This window comes from Coregonus clupeaformis, chromosome 7, assembly GCF_020615455.1.
Source record: "Coregonus clupeaformis isolate EN_2021a chromosome 7, ASM2061545v1, whole genome shotgun sequence".
Classification (NCBI taxonomy): Eukaryota; Metazoa; Chordata; class Actinopteri; order Salmoniformes; family Salmonidae; genus Coregonus; species Coregonus clupeaformis.
This window is the reverse complement of record NC_059198.1, coordinates 20,828,671-20,849,598: the sequence shown is the minus strand read 5'-3', so window position 1 is coordinate 20,849,598 and position 20,928 is coordinate 20,828,671. Positions and strand designations below refer to the sequence as shown.

The following is a 20,928-nucleotide window of genomic DNA, read 5'->3' as shown; positions in this document are numbered from 1 at the left end:
ATGGGACTCCCGGTCACGGCCGGTTGTGACACAGCCTGGGATCGAACCCGGGTCTGTAGTGACGCCTGCGATGCAGTGCCTTAGACTGCTGCGCCACTCGGGAGGCCCCAACCAAGGGCTTTTTATTGACTGTGGTTTGGTGTGTGTTTGAGTGTCAATCAAAAACGCACACTTAGATCATTAGAGGTAGTCTCTTCAATCAGTTTTTAAATGGCTGTGTCTATAAATAATACCTATTTGGCCCAACAACCGAAGCAGTACTGGGGCCATATGTATCAAGCTTCTCAGAGTAGGCTTGAGGATCAGCTCCCCCCCTGTCCATTTAATCATATTCATTGTGATCTAAATAACTGAATTGCACTCCTACTCTTAGACGCATAATACATTATGGCCCCTGTTCAGCTCGCAAATGTGAATAGATAATTGAAGGTTGTTTCTCTCTCCCCTGGCTGTTGTAGCTGTGGCACTCGGCTGTTCACGCTCTAGGAGACTTCCTCCAGGTCGTTCAGGCATGGTCGGGCTTCAACTCCAACCCCCTAAACGGGGTGTTTTCAACCATCTGTGCTGCCACCCTGGCGGCAAGCCAACACTCGCTTCAAAGGGTAAGAGCAAACTAAGATGGCTGATTCACTACAAACACAATTTTCCTAGATAGAAAATGTAATTCACAATGTTGATAGGTTGCGTATTAAGAACATGTACTATATTTTGTTTGCGCCCAACTTTTCTGTCTTAGATTTCACATCCCCAAGAGGTCACAAGACCAGAGACGGTCCAGGATTTGCCTCCTCTCTCAAGCATCTTGTTGGATGTTCTCCTCAAATCGCCCCCTGTCACCAGGTAACTTCTCCCCAAGAGTTGCTGCTTTCTATGACTACGCACACTGGCTGAGTTGGGTTTCTTTCTTTGTGATTAAGATTTCTATAGATTTTTCACACACAAAAATGAGTAATAAGAAACAGAACAGACACAACAAACACGGTCAACACCACACAATGTCATATAAAGACCGTGATAAATCAAATATTGTACTTTTTCCTCAGTTGTTTCTAATCCAAGGTCTCCTCTCTTTTTTAGGGCCTTCCTGGCAGAGATCAACTCAACTGTTGACTCAGAGGTCATTGATGGTCTGACCGGATTGGCTGCAGTTCTTCACATTCTGGCAGTTGTCAGACAGAGTGAGTAAAACTGTTGCAATAAAGACATCCTTTATCTTGGTCTAAACAATGTTTTGCTTCCACATTTATGATTAGTTTCTGACAGGAGCTACAGGTTTTTAGCTGCTACACTGGGAGCGTAACTTTTGCCAGCGTGAGAAGAACGCGTGCCACTTTATCAACTGTTCTTGGGCCTGAGCCGGTTGCTTATGCCCAGATTTCATTTAAATTAATAAATGCAAGAAGTTACATGTCCAGTGTAGCTGGCCTGTAATGATTGTGCCTGTTTTTCTTCCAGCTGGGAAGTTTAAGGCAGATCTGAAGAGTACAGCCGTGTCCGTCCAGAGGCAGCTTCAGAAACATTACGCTGTCACGGCTGAGAACGAAGGACACATCCAGAGGTGACTAGACTAACGAACGTTACAAGGGTAGTGTCCCAAATGGCACCCTGTAGTTCACTACTTTTGACAAGGGCCCATAGGGCTCTGGTCAAAGAGAGTGCACTATATAGGGAATAGGGTGCCATTTGGGACGTACCGACATTACCTCCACGGAGAATTCTGTTAGTACCTTTTGTATGTTGTAAGACGGTTAAGTATTTTAGAGTTGTTAGCTAGCTAGAATCGCATGTACCCTGAACGTTAAGGAAACATGCTCATAAACTGGGAATTTTGGGAGGGCAAATTATATTTGAATGCCAAAATAGCAACCTAAAAATGGCATTAAATTAAAACATGTTTTCTCTTTCTCCAGGGTAATCTACGAATCCGCTATCAAGACATTAAATGAGATTCTGATGCCATGCCCATGAGGGGACAAGAGCGAGAGAACGTCAACATTTTTAACACACATATGTAACATTTTCGAATAGTTTTTGTGTTGCCAGTGTCAGCTATTTTTCTATTCTGTTCTATTTTTCTAAGCTTTTCTATTCTGTGTAATCATGGTGTATGCAGTATGACTTGTAACTTGTGCTTTGGATTTATGTATTGCCTCAGTGTATATATAGCTATGCTGCATAAACTGAACTGTGTGTAACATTGTTAACTGCTAAAAATAAATTGAAATTTTAGTTTCAACCTTGTCATTGTGGATTCTCTCTAAAATGTCTCTAAGGAAATCATCTGACCTATACCATCTACAAATTGTATTTTATCATATGTATTATGTTAGAACAATTTATTGATGGAAATTTGGTTTGTTAGCGTTTAGTTTTGCTCCACCCAACACAAACCGTTCAGACTTTCCAGACAGGCTTTAATTAACCTGAAACACACAGGGGAAAGATCACCAGGAAGACCCAGGAACAGCTGGAGAAGGTCTGTGGAGGGACATCCTTGACGGAAGTGAAGACCGCCCAACACCGAACCCGCTGGAGGAAAACACCGAGCTCTCCAGAGCGCAAAAGTCAAGTAAGTCATACATGTCTTACCGTAGATGGGTTGGCTGACAACTCACGAAAACGATGTGGGCGCTTCCATGGTGAAGAAGTCAGCCTGTTCTGATTCTGAATGGCCAGATTGCTAGCAAGAATGACAAGAAACTGCAATGTGGAGAATCGTAAGTGGGTCGTTTCAGCTTGTTTCATGTTGTGATTGAAACCATGTCTTGTTTTGAGGTGTATTGACTGATTTAATGTCAATGCTAATATGGCTAAAATTCGCCAGCTACCGAACCAACAACTGTAAAATTGTATTTGAGAGACAAGTGGTCATTGTGCAAATGTATTTATGGAGACGAAATATAGCTTACATGTCAACAATCTAAGCCAACCGCATCTGTTTTGCCCCATGCTTGCGCGTGCATCGTTTTTGTTGCTAAACAACCAACCAACCCATCTATGGTTTTTACAAGTATTCTGTATAAACTTGAGTAGCCATTATATATTATGGTATGGTATTATATAATTATCCTGCTACTGTTTATACAGAAAATTATATTAACTTGATGGTTTATTCAGATGCTGAGTCCACTATTAATGCGTTCATTTACATTAGACTGTTGTTACTGCACTACTTTTGAACAGGGCCTATAGGGGGGATAGGGTGCCATTTGCGATGCATTTGCATTCCCTTACAGCTGGTGATTGAACACTGGTGCGAGTCCCCTCTATGAATATAAATAGTGTACTGAGTGACTGGCTTTCTGAGATAGACTTGAGAAGACTTCCCCCTAGCCCACTTGGATGTATTGCATATTTTAGTTTTACCTTTTGTTTGCCTACTCTAGAGTTTTTAATTTTTTTATTTCATCAACTTCTGTTCAATTTCACTTTGTCTGTTTACTCTTTAAATGGTATTGTACCATGTTCGTGGTTAGACTGGCGAATCATTAATTACTGCATGAGGTGCATGCTCAGAGACCATGCACGGGCCCCTAGCCATGCCTGTTTGACGTCAGAATTTAGGAGGGGCGCCTTCTGAAGGTTGCTGTTCGCGGTGCTGAATCCTGTTACGACTGCAGGAGTGAAGTGGCGGACCCGAGACATTGCTCCGCAAATCTCATATTTCCACTTTCACACGCTGTTATTTCATCCAGCGATTTTCGACCATCTTTATCTAAAACTGACATTATGATGTTTTATCAAAGGTGTGCAATGGATTAGTAAATAGTAGCCTAATGGATTTGCCGTGTTCCATCATCTTCGCTGTGTTGTATCTTTGCCAGTCTCTTTCAACTACCTTCGCTGACAGCAAATATGGTAAGTCGACAGTCGTGGTCAATATGTAGCCATTTGTATTATAGTAAAAAAGATACTTACCTGCCCAGTTGTTGCAATGCGAAAGATGGGCTTTTCAGCTGCCGTATGATCCGCGGAAGGTATAGTATATGGAAAAACTAAACTAAAATAGACCCAAAAAATAGCGTTTACGTCTTCTCACTAATACTATTCAGGGAAAAAGTTTTTCTGTACGTGAGTCCATAAAGGAAAATCAAAACAGGGCAGGCTGCTTGTGTCAGGGACAGGGTTAAACTTCTAAACTTCAGGACATAAACTTAGTGAGTGTCCCAGGTTAACGTTAATGATTAAAATAATCAACTACTGTATACTATTCTAATATTCGATTTAACCATGTTTTGAAGCTATACAGTATTTGTTTACATTTACATTGTTTTCAAACATTGGAGTAAAACAAGCTTATATTTTGGGTCCTTATGGGGTTAGACAGTTTATTAGACACATATATAATTAATTTAAAAATCCATAAATAGATGTACCAATCCCAGATTGCCCCATTAAAGTGAGAACTATGTGTGACCCATGAGTTTATTGATGTGATATTCATAAAACATACTACATTTTTTTTTTACATTTACATTTTTTAGTCATTTAGCAGACGCTCTTATCCAGAGCGACTTACAGTTAGTTAATACGTTTTATATATATATATATATATTTTTTATACTGGCCCCCCGTGGGAATCGAACCCACAACCCTGGCGTTGCAAACGCCATGCTCTATCAACTGAGCTACATCCCTGCCGGCCATTCCCTCCCCTACCCTGGACGACGCTGGGCCAATTGTGCGCCGCCCATGAGTCTCCCGGTCGTGGCCGGCTGCGACAGAGCCTGGATTCGAACCAGGATCTCTAGTGATGCAGTGCCTTATACCACTACATGACATCTACTATGCGATTTGTAAGCATTTTGTTATTTTCCTTTCTCTAGAGAGATATTTCCTTAATGACATGGTAGTAATCTCTTAAGGGTAGCACATACACCTTGGTTGATTATAGTCTTGGCAGGGAAATCTGCCATTATACAGGTATTTTGATCGGTTTTCCCTGCCTTGCCCTAGTTTAACACTTTGTGTATAACATTTACAGTGCTATGAAAAAGTATTTTCCCCCTTTCTAATTTTCTCAACTTTTGCACATTTGTGATACTGAATGTTATCAGATCTTCAACCAAAACCTAATATTAGATAAAGGGAACATAAGTGAACAAATAACACAACAATTACATATTTATTTCATAAACAAAGTTATGCAACACCCAATTCCCCTGTGTGAAAAATGAATTGCCCCCTTACACTCAATAACTGGTTGTGCCACCTTTAGCTGCAATGACTCCAACCAAATGCTTCCTGTAGTTGTTGATCAGTCTTTCACATCGCTGTGGATGAATTTTGGCCCACTCTTCCATGCAGAACTGCTTTAACTCCGTGACGTGTGGGTTTTCAAGCATGAACTGTTCGTTTCAAGTCCTGCCACAACATCTCAATTGACTAGGCCATTCCAAAACTTCCAATTTGTTGCTTTTTAGCAATTTTCATGTAGACTTGATTGTGTGTTTTGGATCATTGTCTTGCTGCATGACCCAGCTGTGACCCAACTTTTTGGACGACATGGTTCCAGTAATGCCTGGCGAAAACCCAACTATGAAATTGTTGTGTTATTTGTTCACTTATGTTCCCTTTATCTAATATTAGGTTTTGGTTGAAGATCTGATAACATTCAGTATCACAAATATGCAAAAGTAGAGAAAATTAGAAAGGGGGCAAATACTTTTTCATAGCACTGTAGAAGCCATTGTGGATAAATGGTCCCTTTTTTTGAGGTTGCCTTGCAGTGCAGAGACGGTAGGGTTATTACCAGGTGGCATAGAGCTGAATTGAGAGGTGAGTGTTTCTGTTGCCCCTGTCAGAATGATAAGCAGGGATGCCGTCATCTCACTGATCCTGAATCAATGTGTGTAGTGTCTGTGTGGGAGTGGTGACCTGCGGTATCATTCTCTCTCTGAACCAGGATCAGATCATGGAGGAGTCAGTTGCCATCTGTACGTTTGGAAAGTGACAATGTATTTTGTTTTACTTTTCTCTGTTTCTGTTTTGTCTTGTACTGTCTGTCTTCCCATTACTTTCTGAGTAGGCCTCTCAATAAAACTGCAGGCCTATATGTCTGTCCTGTCTTATTCCCTCTGACTGTTGGTCTTTCACCTTGTCTCGATCTGTGCCAGTCTAACAACATTATAAGTTCCCACAATGCTCTCAGTGAAACTCTAACTGGAAAAATCATTTAGCGAAATTAATAGGAATGAATGAATAGGAATAGGGAGGAGAATGGTACAGCATTCAAGAGAGCTGATCAAAATGTTGTTGTTTTTTAGCTTTGGAGCCACTGTTGACTGTTTGCATCCCAAATGGCACCCTATGCCCTAGTGTGCACTATTTATGATCAGAGCCCTATTGGCCCTAGTAAAAAGTAGTGCATTATGGGAAATAGGGTGCCATTTAGAAGGCAGTCTGTCTCTGTTAATCCTGAATGAGTCAGCCATGTTCCCTCAGAGAATTCTGACACAATCATTATATAATCCCTCTCATTGTTCAAATTCATGCTTGTTTAAAAATAAACATCTTCCTGGGGTTGGTCTCCATCGTCAGTGTGTGCAGTCTGCGGACTGCCTGGGTGTTTGAGACAGTTATTGTTTTTAATGAGTCCCAGTGTGCCTTGCACTGTTGCCGGGAAGCGCCCTGATTGGTTTCGTAGAGCGCATGCCATTCCCAGTTGGACTTGTGTTGTGTAGCCTACTGTGGATCTGAGTGGGTGTACTGTATCATCTGTATGTGTGTAATGACACCAAATAGCACATGGAAGCTCTGAAAAAAGGATGTGGGTAGAGCGGTGATAGCCGAGCAGCTATAAATATCAGTTACTTGAAGAGCTAAACAAAGGCTAAGAGTGGAATTAATAACCATGGATTCAGGATCAGAGTGTATAGAGAGGCTGTTTGATGACAGAGCTGAGGGTGTTGTCATTTGATTTCTGGCTATGGGGATATATAGTCTGTGTCCCAAATGGCACCCTATTCCCTACATAGTGTATTCCTTTTCTTTATTGAATAAATATTTTAAGGTCTTTTCTGACTTTATTAAATAGATAGAGAGGATTACAGTGGAGAGAGGTTGTGTCAAAGGGCAGTAGGCTGGATTCAAACCTATGCCCGCACTGGGCCCTGGTCAAAAGTAGTGGACAATATAGGGAATAAGGTGCCATTTGGGACGCAGATATACTTCATGGTTTCTATCTCATCAAACTACCTGGAAAGAGGGAATGCTTTAGTTTAGGGAGAACGACACTTTGCATCTCACACAAGCATGACTAGAAAGTAATTACATCAAGGCAATGTTGTGTTCGAGACCACCTAAAGCGAGACCAAGACCGGAGCAATTTGACTCTGAGTCAAGACCGAGACCGGTAGGGGTCCGAGACCAAGTCAAGACAGAGACCAGAAAAATGTGAGTCCAATTCAAGAATATGTTTGTAATTGTGTTAAATCATCACCATAATAAGAGTTCAAAATGTCCAGTATTTCTGTGTTCATATTTCAGAAGAACATATGGATTCTTTAGACATTCAGAATGGTGAAAAAATGCATGCTGAGGGCAAATAGAGAGCCACTCTACAAATGATCACTGACCCAACCAGGTCTATAATAGATAAAAGGACAAAATATGTTACAACTTCCCCGGTTACTAATAGTGAGCGTGCAACTTTCAAACAATATCCCCACTCTTCCCTACCAGCGAATCAAGGAAATTCTGACAAGCAAGGCAAAGTTTGAGGATATTTTTCAATGAAAGTAAAGGACAGTAAAGTTACGAGTAAAGTAGGAAGTCCAGGTTTCAATAGGAGATAAGATATTAATGTTTCATGAAAGGACTGTGAATATTTGGCTTGTTCTCAGTAAAAAAAGCACAAGTCCTCATTATCCAATACCGTCAAGACCGAGTGTATCCTACGCCGAGACAAGACCGAGACACTCAATATGTGGTCTCGAGATAGGACTCGAGACTGGTCTTGAGTACTACAACACTGCATCAAAGATTAGACAAAGAGATGCATAAGTAAATAGGTCTAGGTATGGTATAGATTAATAACAAAGGCATAAGGGATTGTTTATGCATGGTCTACGTTTGGCCTCTTAAAGCCTACTGGAGCAGCCTGGTCTCAGACAAGACGTAACATAGTCAATGTAAATCCGGGACACTCAAATTAGTATGATATGTTACGTTTGGTATGGTTACATAAGACGGAACATTACTTAAGGCAAAACTCGAAAGTCTAGCAACCCAAAGGTTGCGTGTTTGAATCTCGTCACGGACAATGTTAGCATTTTAGCTTATTAGTACCATTGTAACTCCTTACTACTTTTTAGTTACTTTGCAACTATTTAGCATGTTACCTAACCCTAACCTTAAAGGTCCTGAACAGTCATTCTGAAAAGTACTTTTCTCTCAAGGCTAACTACCAGGAAGTTTGAAAAGACAGGCTGAGTGGGCTGGGAGCTTATATTCATGAGCTTGCCTTGACTGACAGCTCTTTCAAACGTCTATGTCAAGAAACTTGGATGCAGTGTTGCAGAAAAATCATCTCAAGCTAATTTGGTGATACACAAAGTAACTCAAACAACATTGAAATTGCTTCAATTATATAGTGTTTTTTACACATCTCCTGTTCAGCATGTCTCTTGTGATGCGGTTTACAGCAGCACTGACGGATGTCTTGACTTGACAACTGCGTCAGAGTTTTGAACGACCCTTCCCCAACTTTTTACCTAAATCCAATTACATGTTGCCATTTTTTGTTTATTTCACATTGAATTCACGTTAGTTGACAACTAAACCAAATGTAAATCAAAACCAGACGTTTAACTGACGTCTGTGCCTAATGGGTAGCTACGTGTATCTTCAAAGCGTGCTGTCTCTCTGCTCAATGCGCTTCTGCTGTCATCAACCTTATCTCCTAATACAGTGAGGGAAAAAGGTATTTGATCCCCTGCTGATTTTGTACGTTTGCCCACTGACAAAGAAATGATCAGTCTATAATTTTAATGGTAGGTTTATTTGAACAGTGAGAGACAGAATAACAACAACAAAATCCAGAAAAATGCATGTCAAAAATGTTATAAATTGATTTGCATTTTAATGAGGGAAATAAGTATTTGACTCCCTCTCAATCAGAAAGATTTCTGGCTCCCAGGTGTCTTTTATACAGGTAACGAGCTGAGATTAGGAGCACACTCTTAAAGGGAGTGCTCCTAATCTCAGTTTGTTATCTGTATAAAAGACACCTGTCCACAGAAGCAATCAATCAATCAGATTCCAAACTCTCCACCATGGCCAAGACCAAAGAGCTCTCCAAGGCTGTCAGGGACAAAATTGTAGACCTACACAAGGCTGGAATGTGCTACAAGACCATCGCCAAGCAGCTTGGTGAGAAGGTGACAACAGTTGGTGCGATTATTCGCAAATGGAAGGAACACAAAATAACTGTCAACCTCCCTCGGCCTGGGGCTCCATGCAAGATCTCACCTCGTGGAGTTGCAATGATCATGAGAACGATGAGGAATCAGCCCAGAACTACACGGGAGGATCTTGTCAATGATCTCAAGGCAGCTGGGACCATAGTCACCAAGAAAACAATTGGTAACACACTACGCCGTGAAGGACTGAAATCCTGCAGCGCCCGCAAGGTCCACCAACTGTTGTCCCCTTCTCACCAAGCTGCTTGGCGATGGTCTTGTAGCCCATTCCAGCCTTGTGTAGGTCTACAATCTTGTCCCTGACATCCTTGGATCTTTGGTCTTGGCCATGGTGGAGAGTTTGGAATCTGATTGATTGATTGCTTCTGTGGACAGGTGTCTTTTTATCCCTTTAAGAGTGTGCTCCTAATCTCAGCTCGTTACCTGTATAAAAGACACCTGGGAGCCAGAAATCTTTCTGATTGAGAGGGAGTCAAATACTTATTTCTCTCATTAAAATGCAAATCAATTTATAACATTTTTGACATGCGTTTTTCTGGATTTTGTTGTTGTTATTCTGTCTCTCACTGTTCAAATAAACCTACCATTAAAATTATAGACTGATCATTTCTTTGTCAGTGGGCAAACGTACAAAATCAGCAGGGGATCAAATACATTTTTCCCTCAATGTACATGCCCGTCTGAAGTTTGCCAATGAACATCTGAATGATTCAGAGGAGAACTGGATGAAAGTGTTGTGGTCAAATGAGACCAAAATGGAGCTCTTTGGCATCAACTCAACTCGCCGTGTTTGGAGGAGGAGGAATGCTGCCTATGACCCCAAGAACACCATCCCCACCGTCAAACATGGAGGCGGAAACATTATGCTTTGGGGGTGTTTTTCTGCTAAGGGGACAGGACAACTTCACCGCATCAACGGGACTATGGACGGGGCCATGTACCGTCAAATCTTGGGTGAGAACCTCCTTCCCTCAGCCAGGGCATTAAAAACGGGTTGTGGATGGGTATTCCAGCATGACAATGACCCAAAACACATGGCCAAGGCAACAAAGGAGTGGCTCAAGAAGAAGCACATTAAGGTCCTGGAGTGGCCTAGCCAGTCTCCAGACCTTAATCCCATAGAAAATCTGTGGAGGGAGCTGAAGGTTCGAGTGGCCAAACGTCAGCCTCGAAACCTTAATGACTTGGAGAAGATCTGCAAAGAGGAGTGGGACAAAATCCCTCCTGAGATGTGTGCAAACCTGGTGGCTAACTACAAGAAACGTCTGACCTCTGTGATTGCCAACAAGGGTTTTGCCACCAAGTACTAAGTCATGTTTTGCAGAGGCGTCAAATACTTATTTCCCTCATTAAAATGCAAATCAATTTATAACATTTTTGACATGTGTTTTTCTGGATTTTTTGTTGTTATTCTGTCTCTCACTGTTCAAATAAACCTACCATTAAAATTATAGACTGATCATTTCTTTGTCAGTGGGCAAATGTACAAAATCAGCAGGGGAACAAATACTTTTTTCCCTCACTGTACATCCAGACAACTTTCGTTTTGATTCATTGGCTTCGCTCTATCCCCACTAGCAATGGGCATCTGGCATCCCACAGATCTATTCAGTGATTGGTGACGTTAAGTTTCAGTGCTTATAAATCATCCCAGTGGATAGAGATGTGACTACAATATCTGTGTGTTTATTTTTGGATGGCTCAGGTATCCTACTGTATAAGCTAGGCTTCTTCCCTTATGAAACCCAATGAAGGCCACCTAGGTTTTATTTTCTTCCTGTTGCTTATGGGTTTTCAGGTGCAGTGTGATGTTGCCCCTGCAAGCTGGGCTGAAGCATATCTGGGGCTTGTGTCCCAAATGGTACCCAATACCCACATAGTGTACTATAGGGCAGTGGTTTTCAAACCTCTCCTCGGGGACACCCAGTCATTTCACAATTTTGTTGTAGCCCTAATATAGATCACCTGATTCACATATTCAAGGGCTTGATGATTAGCTGACAAGATAAATCGGGTGTGCTAGATGTGGAATAGTTCAAATACATGGAATGGCTGGGTGTCCTCGAGGAGAGATTTGAAAACCCCTGCTATAGGGAATAGGGTGGCATTTGGGAAGTAGCCTGGGTGTGCTCTCATTCTAATCCTCCATCAGCCCTGGTTGACATATCAAATGGGACACCGGTCTTGAATGAGCTACCTGGTTAGTAGGTAAATGAATGAGCTACCTGGTTAGTAGGTAAATGAGTGAAATGAACCAATGTAAGTGACACAGACCCCATGAGCTGTTATTTATCCCGCAATAATACCCCTCTTTACACACGCAAGCAAACAAACTTATGCTCTATGATGAAATTATGATCACTGAGCAGTTGGTCTGTGATTTGCGAAGTCTGTTTTCATAGATTCATAATGCAGACAGCTGCCGCGTTTCATTGGAGTGTAATTGATCTAACATCATGTTCTAATTTTCAGCTCGCATCTGTTCTCCAGTTAAATAAATGGCTATTGATTCCAACTAACAAGGAATATTATGATAAACCTCTCTCAGCTGCACCAAACCAAGATACAGCTGTTGTAGAATTAATTTTTCAATACCTCACATGAAGTATGATGCAGTATAATCCAATGTTGGATTTGGAAATAGAAGCAATGGAAGCCCTGCTCAATATACCTTTCTATTGTCATGAGTCATAAATGGGCAAATGGGATTCTAAACCCAAAGTTCAGCCTTTGAGGTATAATACATTAGTATTGCATTGCAGTAAAACCTCTAAAGCAGGCTGTATTCAGAGCTTTTGTACGCTGCCACGGATGGTGTGATGGCAGATGAAGCGGAACCGCTGCTATAAAACAAACCAGATGCTCTGAGGACTATATTGATATTGAGTGGTTATTGAGATGGGTAGAGCGAGCAAAGCGGCTGTGCTGCACTGTACGTGTTTCCAGGCTAGTTTGTGCGCGTGTTTCCACTGTTTGTTGAGGGGAGTCTGAGTTCTTTCAGAGACGCTAGTGGTGGGGGAGATCTGTCTTAGGAGATATTCGCTGGCTGCTTTATGGGGAGAGAATGCTCTGTTCTGAGTGACACACTTTAGGTCAAGGCTAAGTTCTTCCCTTTAGGAGTAGACAGACACTAAATGTGGAGAACAACTGAGTTGTATTTATTAGGGCAAACCATAGCAAAATGCTTTGTAACTGAAAACCAAAACGATTTTGTTTGTTATTGGACAGGTTCAGGTAGCTTCAAGTTCCTTGGTGTCCACATCACCAACAAACTATCATGGTCAAAACACACCAAGACAGTTGTGAAGAGGGCACGACAATGCCTATTCCCCCTCAGGAGACTGAGAAGATTTGGCATGGGTCCTCAGATCCCCCAAAAGTTCTATAGCTGCACCATCGAGAGCATCCTGACTGGTTGCATCATCGCCTGGTATGGCAACTGCTCGGCCTCCGACCGCAAGGCGCTACAGAGGGTAGTGCGTACAGCCCAGTACATCATGGGGGCCAAGCTTCCTGCCATCCAGGACCTCTATACCAGGCGGTGTCAGAGGCCCTAAAAATTGCGAAAGACTCCAGCCACCCTAGTCATAGACTGTTCTCTCTGCTACCGCACGGCATGCGGTACCGGAGTGTCAAGTCTAGGTCCAAAAGGCTTTTAACAGCTTCTACCCCCAAGCCATAAGACTGCTGAATAGCTAATAAAATGGCTACCCGCACTATTTGCATTGATCACCCCCACCCCCCCACCCTTTTTTTTTACGCTGCTGCTACTCACTTTATTATCTATGCATAGTCACTTTACCCCTACCTACATGTACATATTACCTCGACTAACCTGTACCCCCGCACATTGACTCGGTACCGGTACCCCCTGTATATAGCCTTGTTATTGTTATTTTATTGTTACTTTTTATTTTATTCTTATTTTTCTTAACTGCATTGTTGGTTAAGGGCTTGTAAGTAAGCATTTCACGGTAAGGTCTACCTGTTGTATTCGGCGCATGTGACAAATACATTTTGATTTGATTTGATTAGTTCCTCCCTGTTTCAGTCCGGCTTCTTCCGTTTGGCACCAAATGACTACGACCCAGATGGCAGTCTGGCCCTCTAAAACACACCAGGCTCAAAACAGATGTGTTCTCGAGGAATCTACATACTTTCGGGAAAGTTGTCAGGAGCTCTTAGAACATAGACAATGATAATGATATAACCAAATAAAATAAATCCAATAACACATCTATGCCTCGAATGGGAAAGTATCACTTAATACTGTGTTGTTAAGAAATATCTGCCTTCTTTACGGTAGCCTACCTTTGGGAATATTTGGGATGTACTATCTAGATTAACACACAGAAATGTGACAGGGTAGGGATGCGTCCCAAATGGTACCCTATTCCCTATGTAGTGCACTACTTTTGACTAGAGCCTTGTCAAAAGTAGTGCACTAAATAGGGAATAGGTTGCCATTTGGGACACATACAGGGCAATTTTTCAGGTATGTCAGTATCATTCCTCCTGACTGTCTTGCATCAGGGGGACTGTGTCCTGGTATTAAGTGTAAATTAGAGAGAGAGCTGATAGAGGAGGTCCCTCACAAGGTCAGTCCAGTATGGCAGTGTCACAGTGTATAATGAGGACGCTAACGCAATGATGAGTATTCAGGACACTGTCATCCCATCCCGGTGTGGCGGGCGACCGGACGGAGGAATTCATCTCAGCAATCCCAGGCCTGATTAAATGCAATAATGCGCTTGCTAGTGCTATTGATTAACTCTCTGAGCCATTTCAGTAATCACCGTAGAAACAAAATTACTTCCTGCCACGTTAAGCTGGATGGAGTGCCAGACAGGATTCTAACACCTGGTATTCAGCTTTTAATAAGACTTGTGTGGTTAGTTCATAAGAACCAGTCATATGCCATGCAAAGCGACTTACAGTAGTCTGTGCATACATTTTCGCGTAGGTGGCACCAGTGGGAATCAAATCTACTATCCTATCCTGGTGTTGCAAGCGCCATGCTCTACCAACTGAGCCACACTAGAGTAAGCACTAGAGTATCCATACTGTAGTAATTACTGGCCACATTCTTAGAAAAAGGGTTCCAAAAGGGTTCTTGGGGGGTCCCATAGGAGAACCCTTTTTGGTTCCAGGTAGAACCCTTTTTGGTTCCAGGTACACTGTAAAAAATAACTATTTGGATCAACCTAAAAAACATACTTCAACTGGTTACAAGTAAATTGTAAATTCAATAAAAAAAAAAAAATACAACATTTGTTGAAACCAAATATGATTCAATGCCAACTGATATATTTGATTATTAACAGACCTATATTTCAAGTTGCAACCTATTTCTTTCAAGACTCAACTTACTTTTCCTTTTTGGTTAAACCTAATAAATAACATAAATACAACATTTCTAATAGTTCTATTTATTTCATGTAAATAGAACAAAATATTTCATGTAAATAGAACACATTTTTTCATCTTCTTCCATGTAAAATTTTCGCTTTCGAATTACCTAACCAAAATTCTTCAATTTGGTTACAAGCAATTATATAAATTCCATGTAATCAAGAAATTAAGTTGGTTCAATAACGTGAAATAATGCCTCCAAACATAATCTTTACATAACACTTTCAAATGTATTGACCACAATATTGTAAACAAATGGTGACAATCTTTTCAATGTAAATCTTATCAGGCTCTTAAAGCTGCAACATAGAAATGTGAGTTATAGATCTGTCATTTGCATTGAAAGCAAGTCTAAGAAGCGGGAGATCTGTTCTATGTGAGGTATTTCTATGCTTCCCATTCGTAAGTTTCATTTTTGCGTCTTTTACTTTCAGTTTTGTACACCAGCTTCAAACTGCTGAAAATACAATATTTTTGGTTATGGAAAATACACTACCGGCCAAACGTTTTAGAACATCTACACATTCAAGGGTTTTTCTTTATTTTTTCTACATTGTAGAATAATAGTGAAGACGTCAAAACTATGAAATAACACATGGAATCATGTAGTAACCAAAAAAGTGTTTAACAAATCAAAATATATTTTCAAATAGCCACCCTTTGCTTTGATGACAGCTTTGCACACTCTTGGCATTCTCTCAACGAGCTTCATGAGGACCTGGAATGCATTTCAATTAACAGGTACAGTGAGGGAAAAAAGTATTTGATCCCCTCCTGATTTTGTATGTTTGCCCACTGACAAAGACATGATCAGTCTATAAAAAAATCTAGAAAAACGCATGTCAAAAATGTTATAAATTGATTTGCATTTTAATGAGGGAAATAAGTATTTGATCCCTCTGCAAAACATGACTTAGTACTTGGTGGCAAAACCCTTGTTGGCAATCACAGAGGTCAGACGTTTCTTGTAGCTGGCCACCAGGTTTGCACACATCTCAGGAGGGATTTTGTCCCACTCCTCTTTGCAGTCTTCTCCAAGTCATTAAGGTTTCGAGGCTGACGTTTGGCAACTCGAACCTTCAGCTCCCTCCACAGATTTTCTATGGGATTAAGGTCTGGAGACTGGCTGAGCCACTCCAGGACCTTAATGTGCTTCTTCTTGAGCCACTCCTTTGTTGCCTTGGCCGTTTGTTTTGGGTCATTGTCATGCTGGAATACCCATCCACGACCCATTTTCAATGCCCTGGCTGAGGGAAGGAGGTTCTCACCCAAGATTTGACGGTACATGGCCCCGTCCATCGGCCCTTTGATGCAGTGAAGTTGTCCTGTCCCCTTAGCAGAAAAACACCCCCAAAGCATAATGTTTCCACCTCCATGTTGACGGTGGGGATGGTGTTCTTGGGGTCATAGGCAGCATTCCTCCTCCTCCAAACACGGCGAGTTGAGTTGATGCCAAAGAGCTCGATTCTTGTCTCATCTGACCACAACACTTTCACCCAGTTCTCCTCTGAATCATTCAGATGTTCATTGGCAAACTTCAGACGGGCCTGTATATGTGCTTTCTTGAGCAGGGGAACCTTGCGGGCGCTGCAGGATTTCAGTCCTTCACGGCGTAGTGTGTTACCAATTGTTTTCTTGGTGACTATGGTCCCAGCTGCCTTGAGATCATTGACAAGATCCTCCCGTGTAGTTCTGGGCTGATTCCTCACCATTCTCATGATCATTGCAACTCCACGAGGTGAGATCTTGCATGGAGCTCCAGGCCGAGGGAGATTGACAGTTATTTTGTGTTTCTTCCATTTGCGAATAATCGCACCAACTGTTGTCACCTTCTCACCAAGCTGCTTGGAGATGGTCTTGTAGCCCATTCCAGCCTTGTGTAGGTCTACAATCTTGTCCCTGACATCCTTGGAGAGCTCTTTGGTCTTGGCCATGGTGGAGAGTTTGGAATCTGATTGATTGATTGCTTCTGTGGACAGGTGTCTTTTATACAGGTAACAAACTGAGATTAGGAGCACTCCCTTTAAGAGTGTGTGTCACGATCGTCTTATGGAATAGACCAAGGCGCAGCGTGATGAACGAACATGTTTATTTATCTATAGTGATAAATACTGACAATGAACAAAACAACAAACGACTCGTGAAGTCCACGGTACAAAACACAAAACCAACTGGAACAAGAACCCACAAACACAAAGGGAAAAACAGACAGTTTAAATATGGCTCCCAATCAGAGACAACCAGCCACAGCTGACACTCGTTGCCTCTGATTGGGAGTCACTCAGGCCAACATAGAAATAAACCAATTAGAACTCCCAACATAGAATACACCACATAGAACGAACACACCCTGGCTCAACATATAGAGTCCCAGCGCCAGGGTGTGACAGTGTGCTCCTAAACTCAGCTTGTTACCTGTATAAAAGATACCTGGGATTCAGAAATCTTTCTGATTGAGAGGGGGTCAAATACTTATTTCCCTCATTAAAATGCAAATCAATTTATAACATTTTGACATTCTGTTGTAATTCTGTCTCTCACTGTTCAAATAAACCTACCATTAAAATTATAGACTGATCATTTCTTTGTCAGTGGGCAGATGTACAAAATCAGCCGAGGATCAAATACTTTTTTCCCCTCACTGTATGCTTTCTTAAAAGTTAATTTGTGGAATTTCTTTCCTTCTTAATGCGTTTGAGCCAATCAGTTGTGTTGTGACAAGGTAGCCCTATTTGGTAAAATACTATTTGGTAAAAAAACAAGTCCATATTATGGCAAGAACAGCTCAAATAAGCAAAGAGAAACGACAGTCCATCATTACTTTAAGACATGAAGGTCAGTCAATACGGAAAATGTCAAGAACTTTGTTTCTTCAAGTGCAGTCACAAAAACCATCAAGCGCTATGATGAAACTGGCTCTCATGAGGACTGCCACAGTAATGGAAGACCCAGAGTTACCACTGCTGCAGAGGATAAGTTCATAGAGTTACCAGCCTCAGAAATTGCAGGCCAAATAAATGCTTCACAGAGTTCAAGTAACAGACACATCTCAACATCAACTGTTCAGAGGAGACTGTGTGAATCAGGCCTTCGTGGTCGAATTTCTGCAAAGAAACCACTACTAAAGGACACCAATAAGAAGAAGAGACTTGCTTGGGCCAAGAAACACGAGCAATGGACATTAGACAGGTAGGAAATATGTCCTTTGGTCTGATGAGTCCAAATTTGAGATTTTTGGTTCCAACTGCCGTGTCTTTGTGAGATGCAGAGTAGGTGAACGGATGATCTCTGCATGTGTGGTTCCCACCGTGAAGCATGGAGGAGGAGGTGTGATGATGCTTTGCTGGTGACACTGTCTGTGATTTATTTAGAGTTCAAGGCACACTTAACCAGCATGGCTACCACAGCATTCTGCAGTGATACGCCATCCCATCTGACTTGCGCTTAGCGGGACTATTATTTGATTTTCAACAGGACAATGACCCAACACACCTCCAGGCTGTGTAAGGGCTATTTGACCAAGAAGGAGAGTGATGGAGTGCTGCATCAGATGACCTGGCCTCCACAATCACCCGACCTCAACCCAATTGAGATGGTTTGGGATGAGTTGGATCACAGAGTGAAGGAAAAGCAGCCAACAAGCGCTCAGCATATGTGGGAACTCCTTCAAGACTGTTGGAAAAGCATTCCAGGTGAAGCTGGTTGAGAGAATGCCAAGAGTGTGCAAAGCTGTCATTAAGGCAAAGGGTGGCTACTTTGAAGAATCTAAAATCTAAAATATATTTTGATTTAACACTTTTTTGGTTACTACATGATTCCATATGTGTTATTTCATAGTTTTGATGTCTTCACTTTTATTCTACTATGTAGAAAATAGTAAAAATTAAGAAAAACCCTTGAATAAGTACATGTCCAAACTTTTGACTGGTACTGAACAAAAATATAAACGTAAATGTAAAGTGTTGATGCCATGTTTCATGAGCTGAAATAAAAGATCCCAGAAATGTTCCATATGCACAAAAAGCTTATTTCTCTCAAATTCTGTGCACAGATTTATTTACATCCCTGTTAGTGAGCATTTCTCCCTTACCAAAATAATCAATCCATCTGACAGGTGTGGTATATCAAGAAGCTTATTAAACGGCATGATCATTACAGAGGAGCACCTTGTGCTGGGGATAATAAAAGGCCACTCTAAAATGTGCAGTTTTGCACACAACACAATGCCACAGATATCTCATGTTTTGAAGGAAGGGGGAAATTGGCATGCTGACTGCAGGAATGTCCACCAGAGCTGTTGCCAGAGAATTGAATGTTTATTTCTCTATCACAACGTCGTTTAAGAAAATTCGACAGTACGTCCAACCGGCCTCACAACCGCAGACCACGTGTAACCACGCCAGCCCAGGACCTCCACATCCGGCTTCTTCACCTGCGGGATCGTCTGAGACCAGCCACCCGGACAGCTGATGAAACTGAGGAGTATTTCTGTCTGTAATAAAGCCCTTTTGTGGGGAAAAACTTGTTCTGACTGTCTGGGCCTGGCTCCCCAGTGGGTGGGCCTGGCCCCAAAGTGGGTGGGCCTATGCCATCCCAAGCCCACCATGGCTGCGCCCCTGCCAATTCATGTGAAATCCATAGATTAGGGCCTAATGAATTCATTTCAATTGATTGATTTCCTTATATGAACTGTAACTCAGTAAAATAGTTGAAATTGTTGCATGTTGCGTTTATATTTTGGTTCAGTATAGTTTGAGCTACATTAACTTGTTGAGCGTCTCAGGGGCCATATGTATTAATTGTGTCAGAGTAGGAGTGCTGATTTAGGATCAGTTTAGCCTTTTAGATTACAATGAATAAGATTACATGGACAAGGTGGACCTGATCCTAGATCAGCACTCCTACTCTGAGACGTTTCATACATACGGTCCCATATCTATAGTATCTAAAACACAGTGGAAAGGTGTCCTTTGGTCTGGAGTCCAAATTTGAGATTTTTGGTTCCAACTGCCGTGTCTTTGTGAGACGCGGTGTGGGTGAACGGATGATCTCCGCATTTGTATTTCCCACCGTAAGCATGGAGGAGGAGGTGTTATGGTGTGGGGGTGCTTTGCTCGTGACACTGTCTGTGATTTATTTAGAATTCAAGGCACACTTAACCAGCATGGCTACTACAGCATTCTGCAGCGATACGCCATCCCATCTGGTTTGGGCTTAGTGGGACAATCATTTGTTTTTCAAGAGGACAATGACCCAATACACCTCCAGGCTGTGTAAGGGCTATTTTACCAAGAAGAAGAGTGATAGAGTGCTGCATCAGATGACCTGGCCTCCACAATCCCCCGACCTCAACCAAATTGAGATTGTTGGGATCATTTGGACCGCAAAGTGAAGGAAAAGCAGCCAAAAAGTGCTCAGCATATGTGGGAACTCCTTCAAGACTGTTGGAAAACCATTCCAGGTGAAGCTGGTTGAGAGAATGCCAAAGGGTGTGCAAAGCTGTCATCAAGGCAAAGGGTGGCTATTTGAAGAATCTCAAATATAAAATATATTTTGATTTGTTTAACACTTTTATAGTTACTACATGATTCCATATGTGTTATTTCATAGTTTTGATGTCTTCACTATTATTCTACAATATAGAAAATTGTACAAATAAATAAAATCCCTTGAATGAGTAGGTGTTCTAAACCTGTTGACCGGTAGTGTATATTTCACAGCAGTTTAGTTTGTACAATGATTCTCTACACTATACATGCTTGTTTTGTCACATAAACTGAAATTAGGTGAAGTACTAGAATTCTAGCATCCAGAAAATGGCTGAGTATGGCATAGTATCACATGCACTAATGCAAGTATCATTGGAGATTCAGTGCTGGCAGTGTACATGTTTAATTTTTAAGCTGTTGGCTGACATGGAATTGTTTTAAGATGGTCATACCATGGATCATTTATCTATTTCATTTTGAATTTTAGAACCCCTTTAGGTATATAAAAAAAAATATATATATGAATGAATTTGGCCTTTACTACTATAGCTCATAGAAACGCATTGAATAACCATTTATGAATGGCAAAAAAGTGTCTGTCCTAT

General features: G+C 41.5%; 2 protein-coding genes across 2 annotated transcripts in view; both read left to right on the top strand.

Annotated features, from left to right (window-relative positions):
* ncapg2 (non-SMC condensin II complex, subunit G2) overlaps positions 1-2,236 on the top strand; it is a 29,538-nt gene extending 27,302 nt beyond the window's left edge. Inside the window, exons 23-27 of the mRNA XM_041881081.1 lie at positions 459-602; positions 737-840; positions 1,078-1,178; positions 1,456-1,558; positions 1,911-2,236. Of these exons, the coding sequence (XP_041737015.1) occupies positions 459-602; positions 737-840; positions 1,078-1,178; positions 1,456-1,558; positions 1,911-1,968 (510 nt within the window). The 3' untranslated portion in view covers positions 1,969-2,236. The remainder of the gene's footprint in view (positions 1-458; positions 603-736; positions 841-1,077; positions 1,179-1,455; positions 1,559-1,910) is intronic.
* A 1,387-nt stretch (positions 2,237-3,623) lies between these two features.
* Positions 3,624-20,928, top strand: part of LOC121569845 (receptor-type tyrosine-protein phosphatase N2) — a 320,798-nt gene continuing 303,493 nt past the window's right edge. The window contains exon 1 of the mRNA XM_041881082.2: positions 3,624-3,858. Within this exon, the coding sequence (XP_041737016.1) occupies positions 3,777-3,858 (82 nt within the window). The 5' untranslated portion in view covers positions 3,624-3,776. The remainder of the gene's footprint in view (positions 3,859-20,928) is intronic.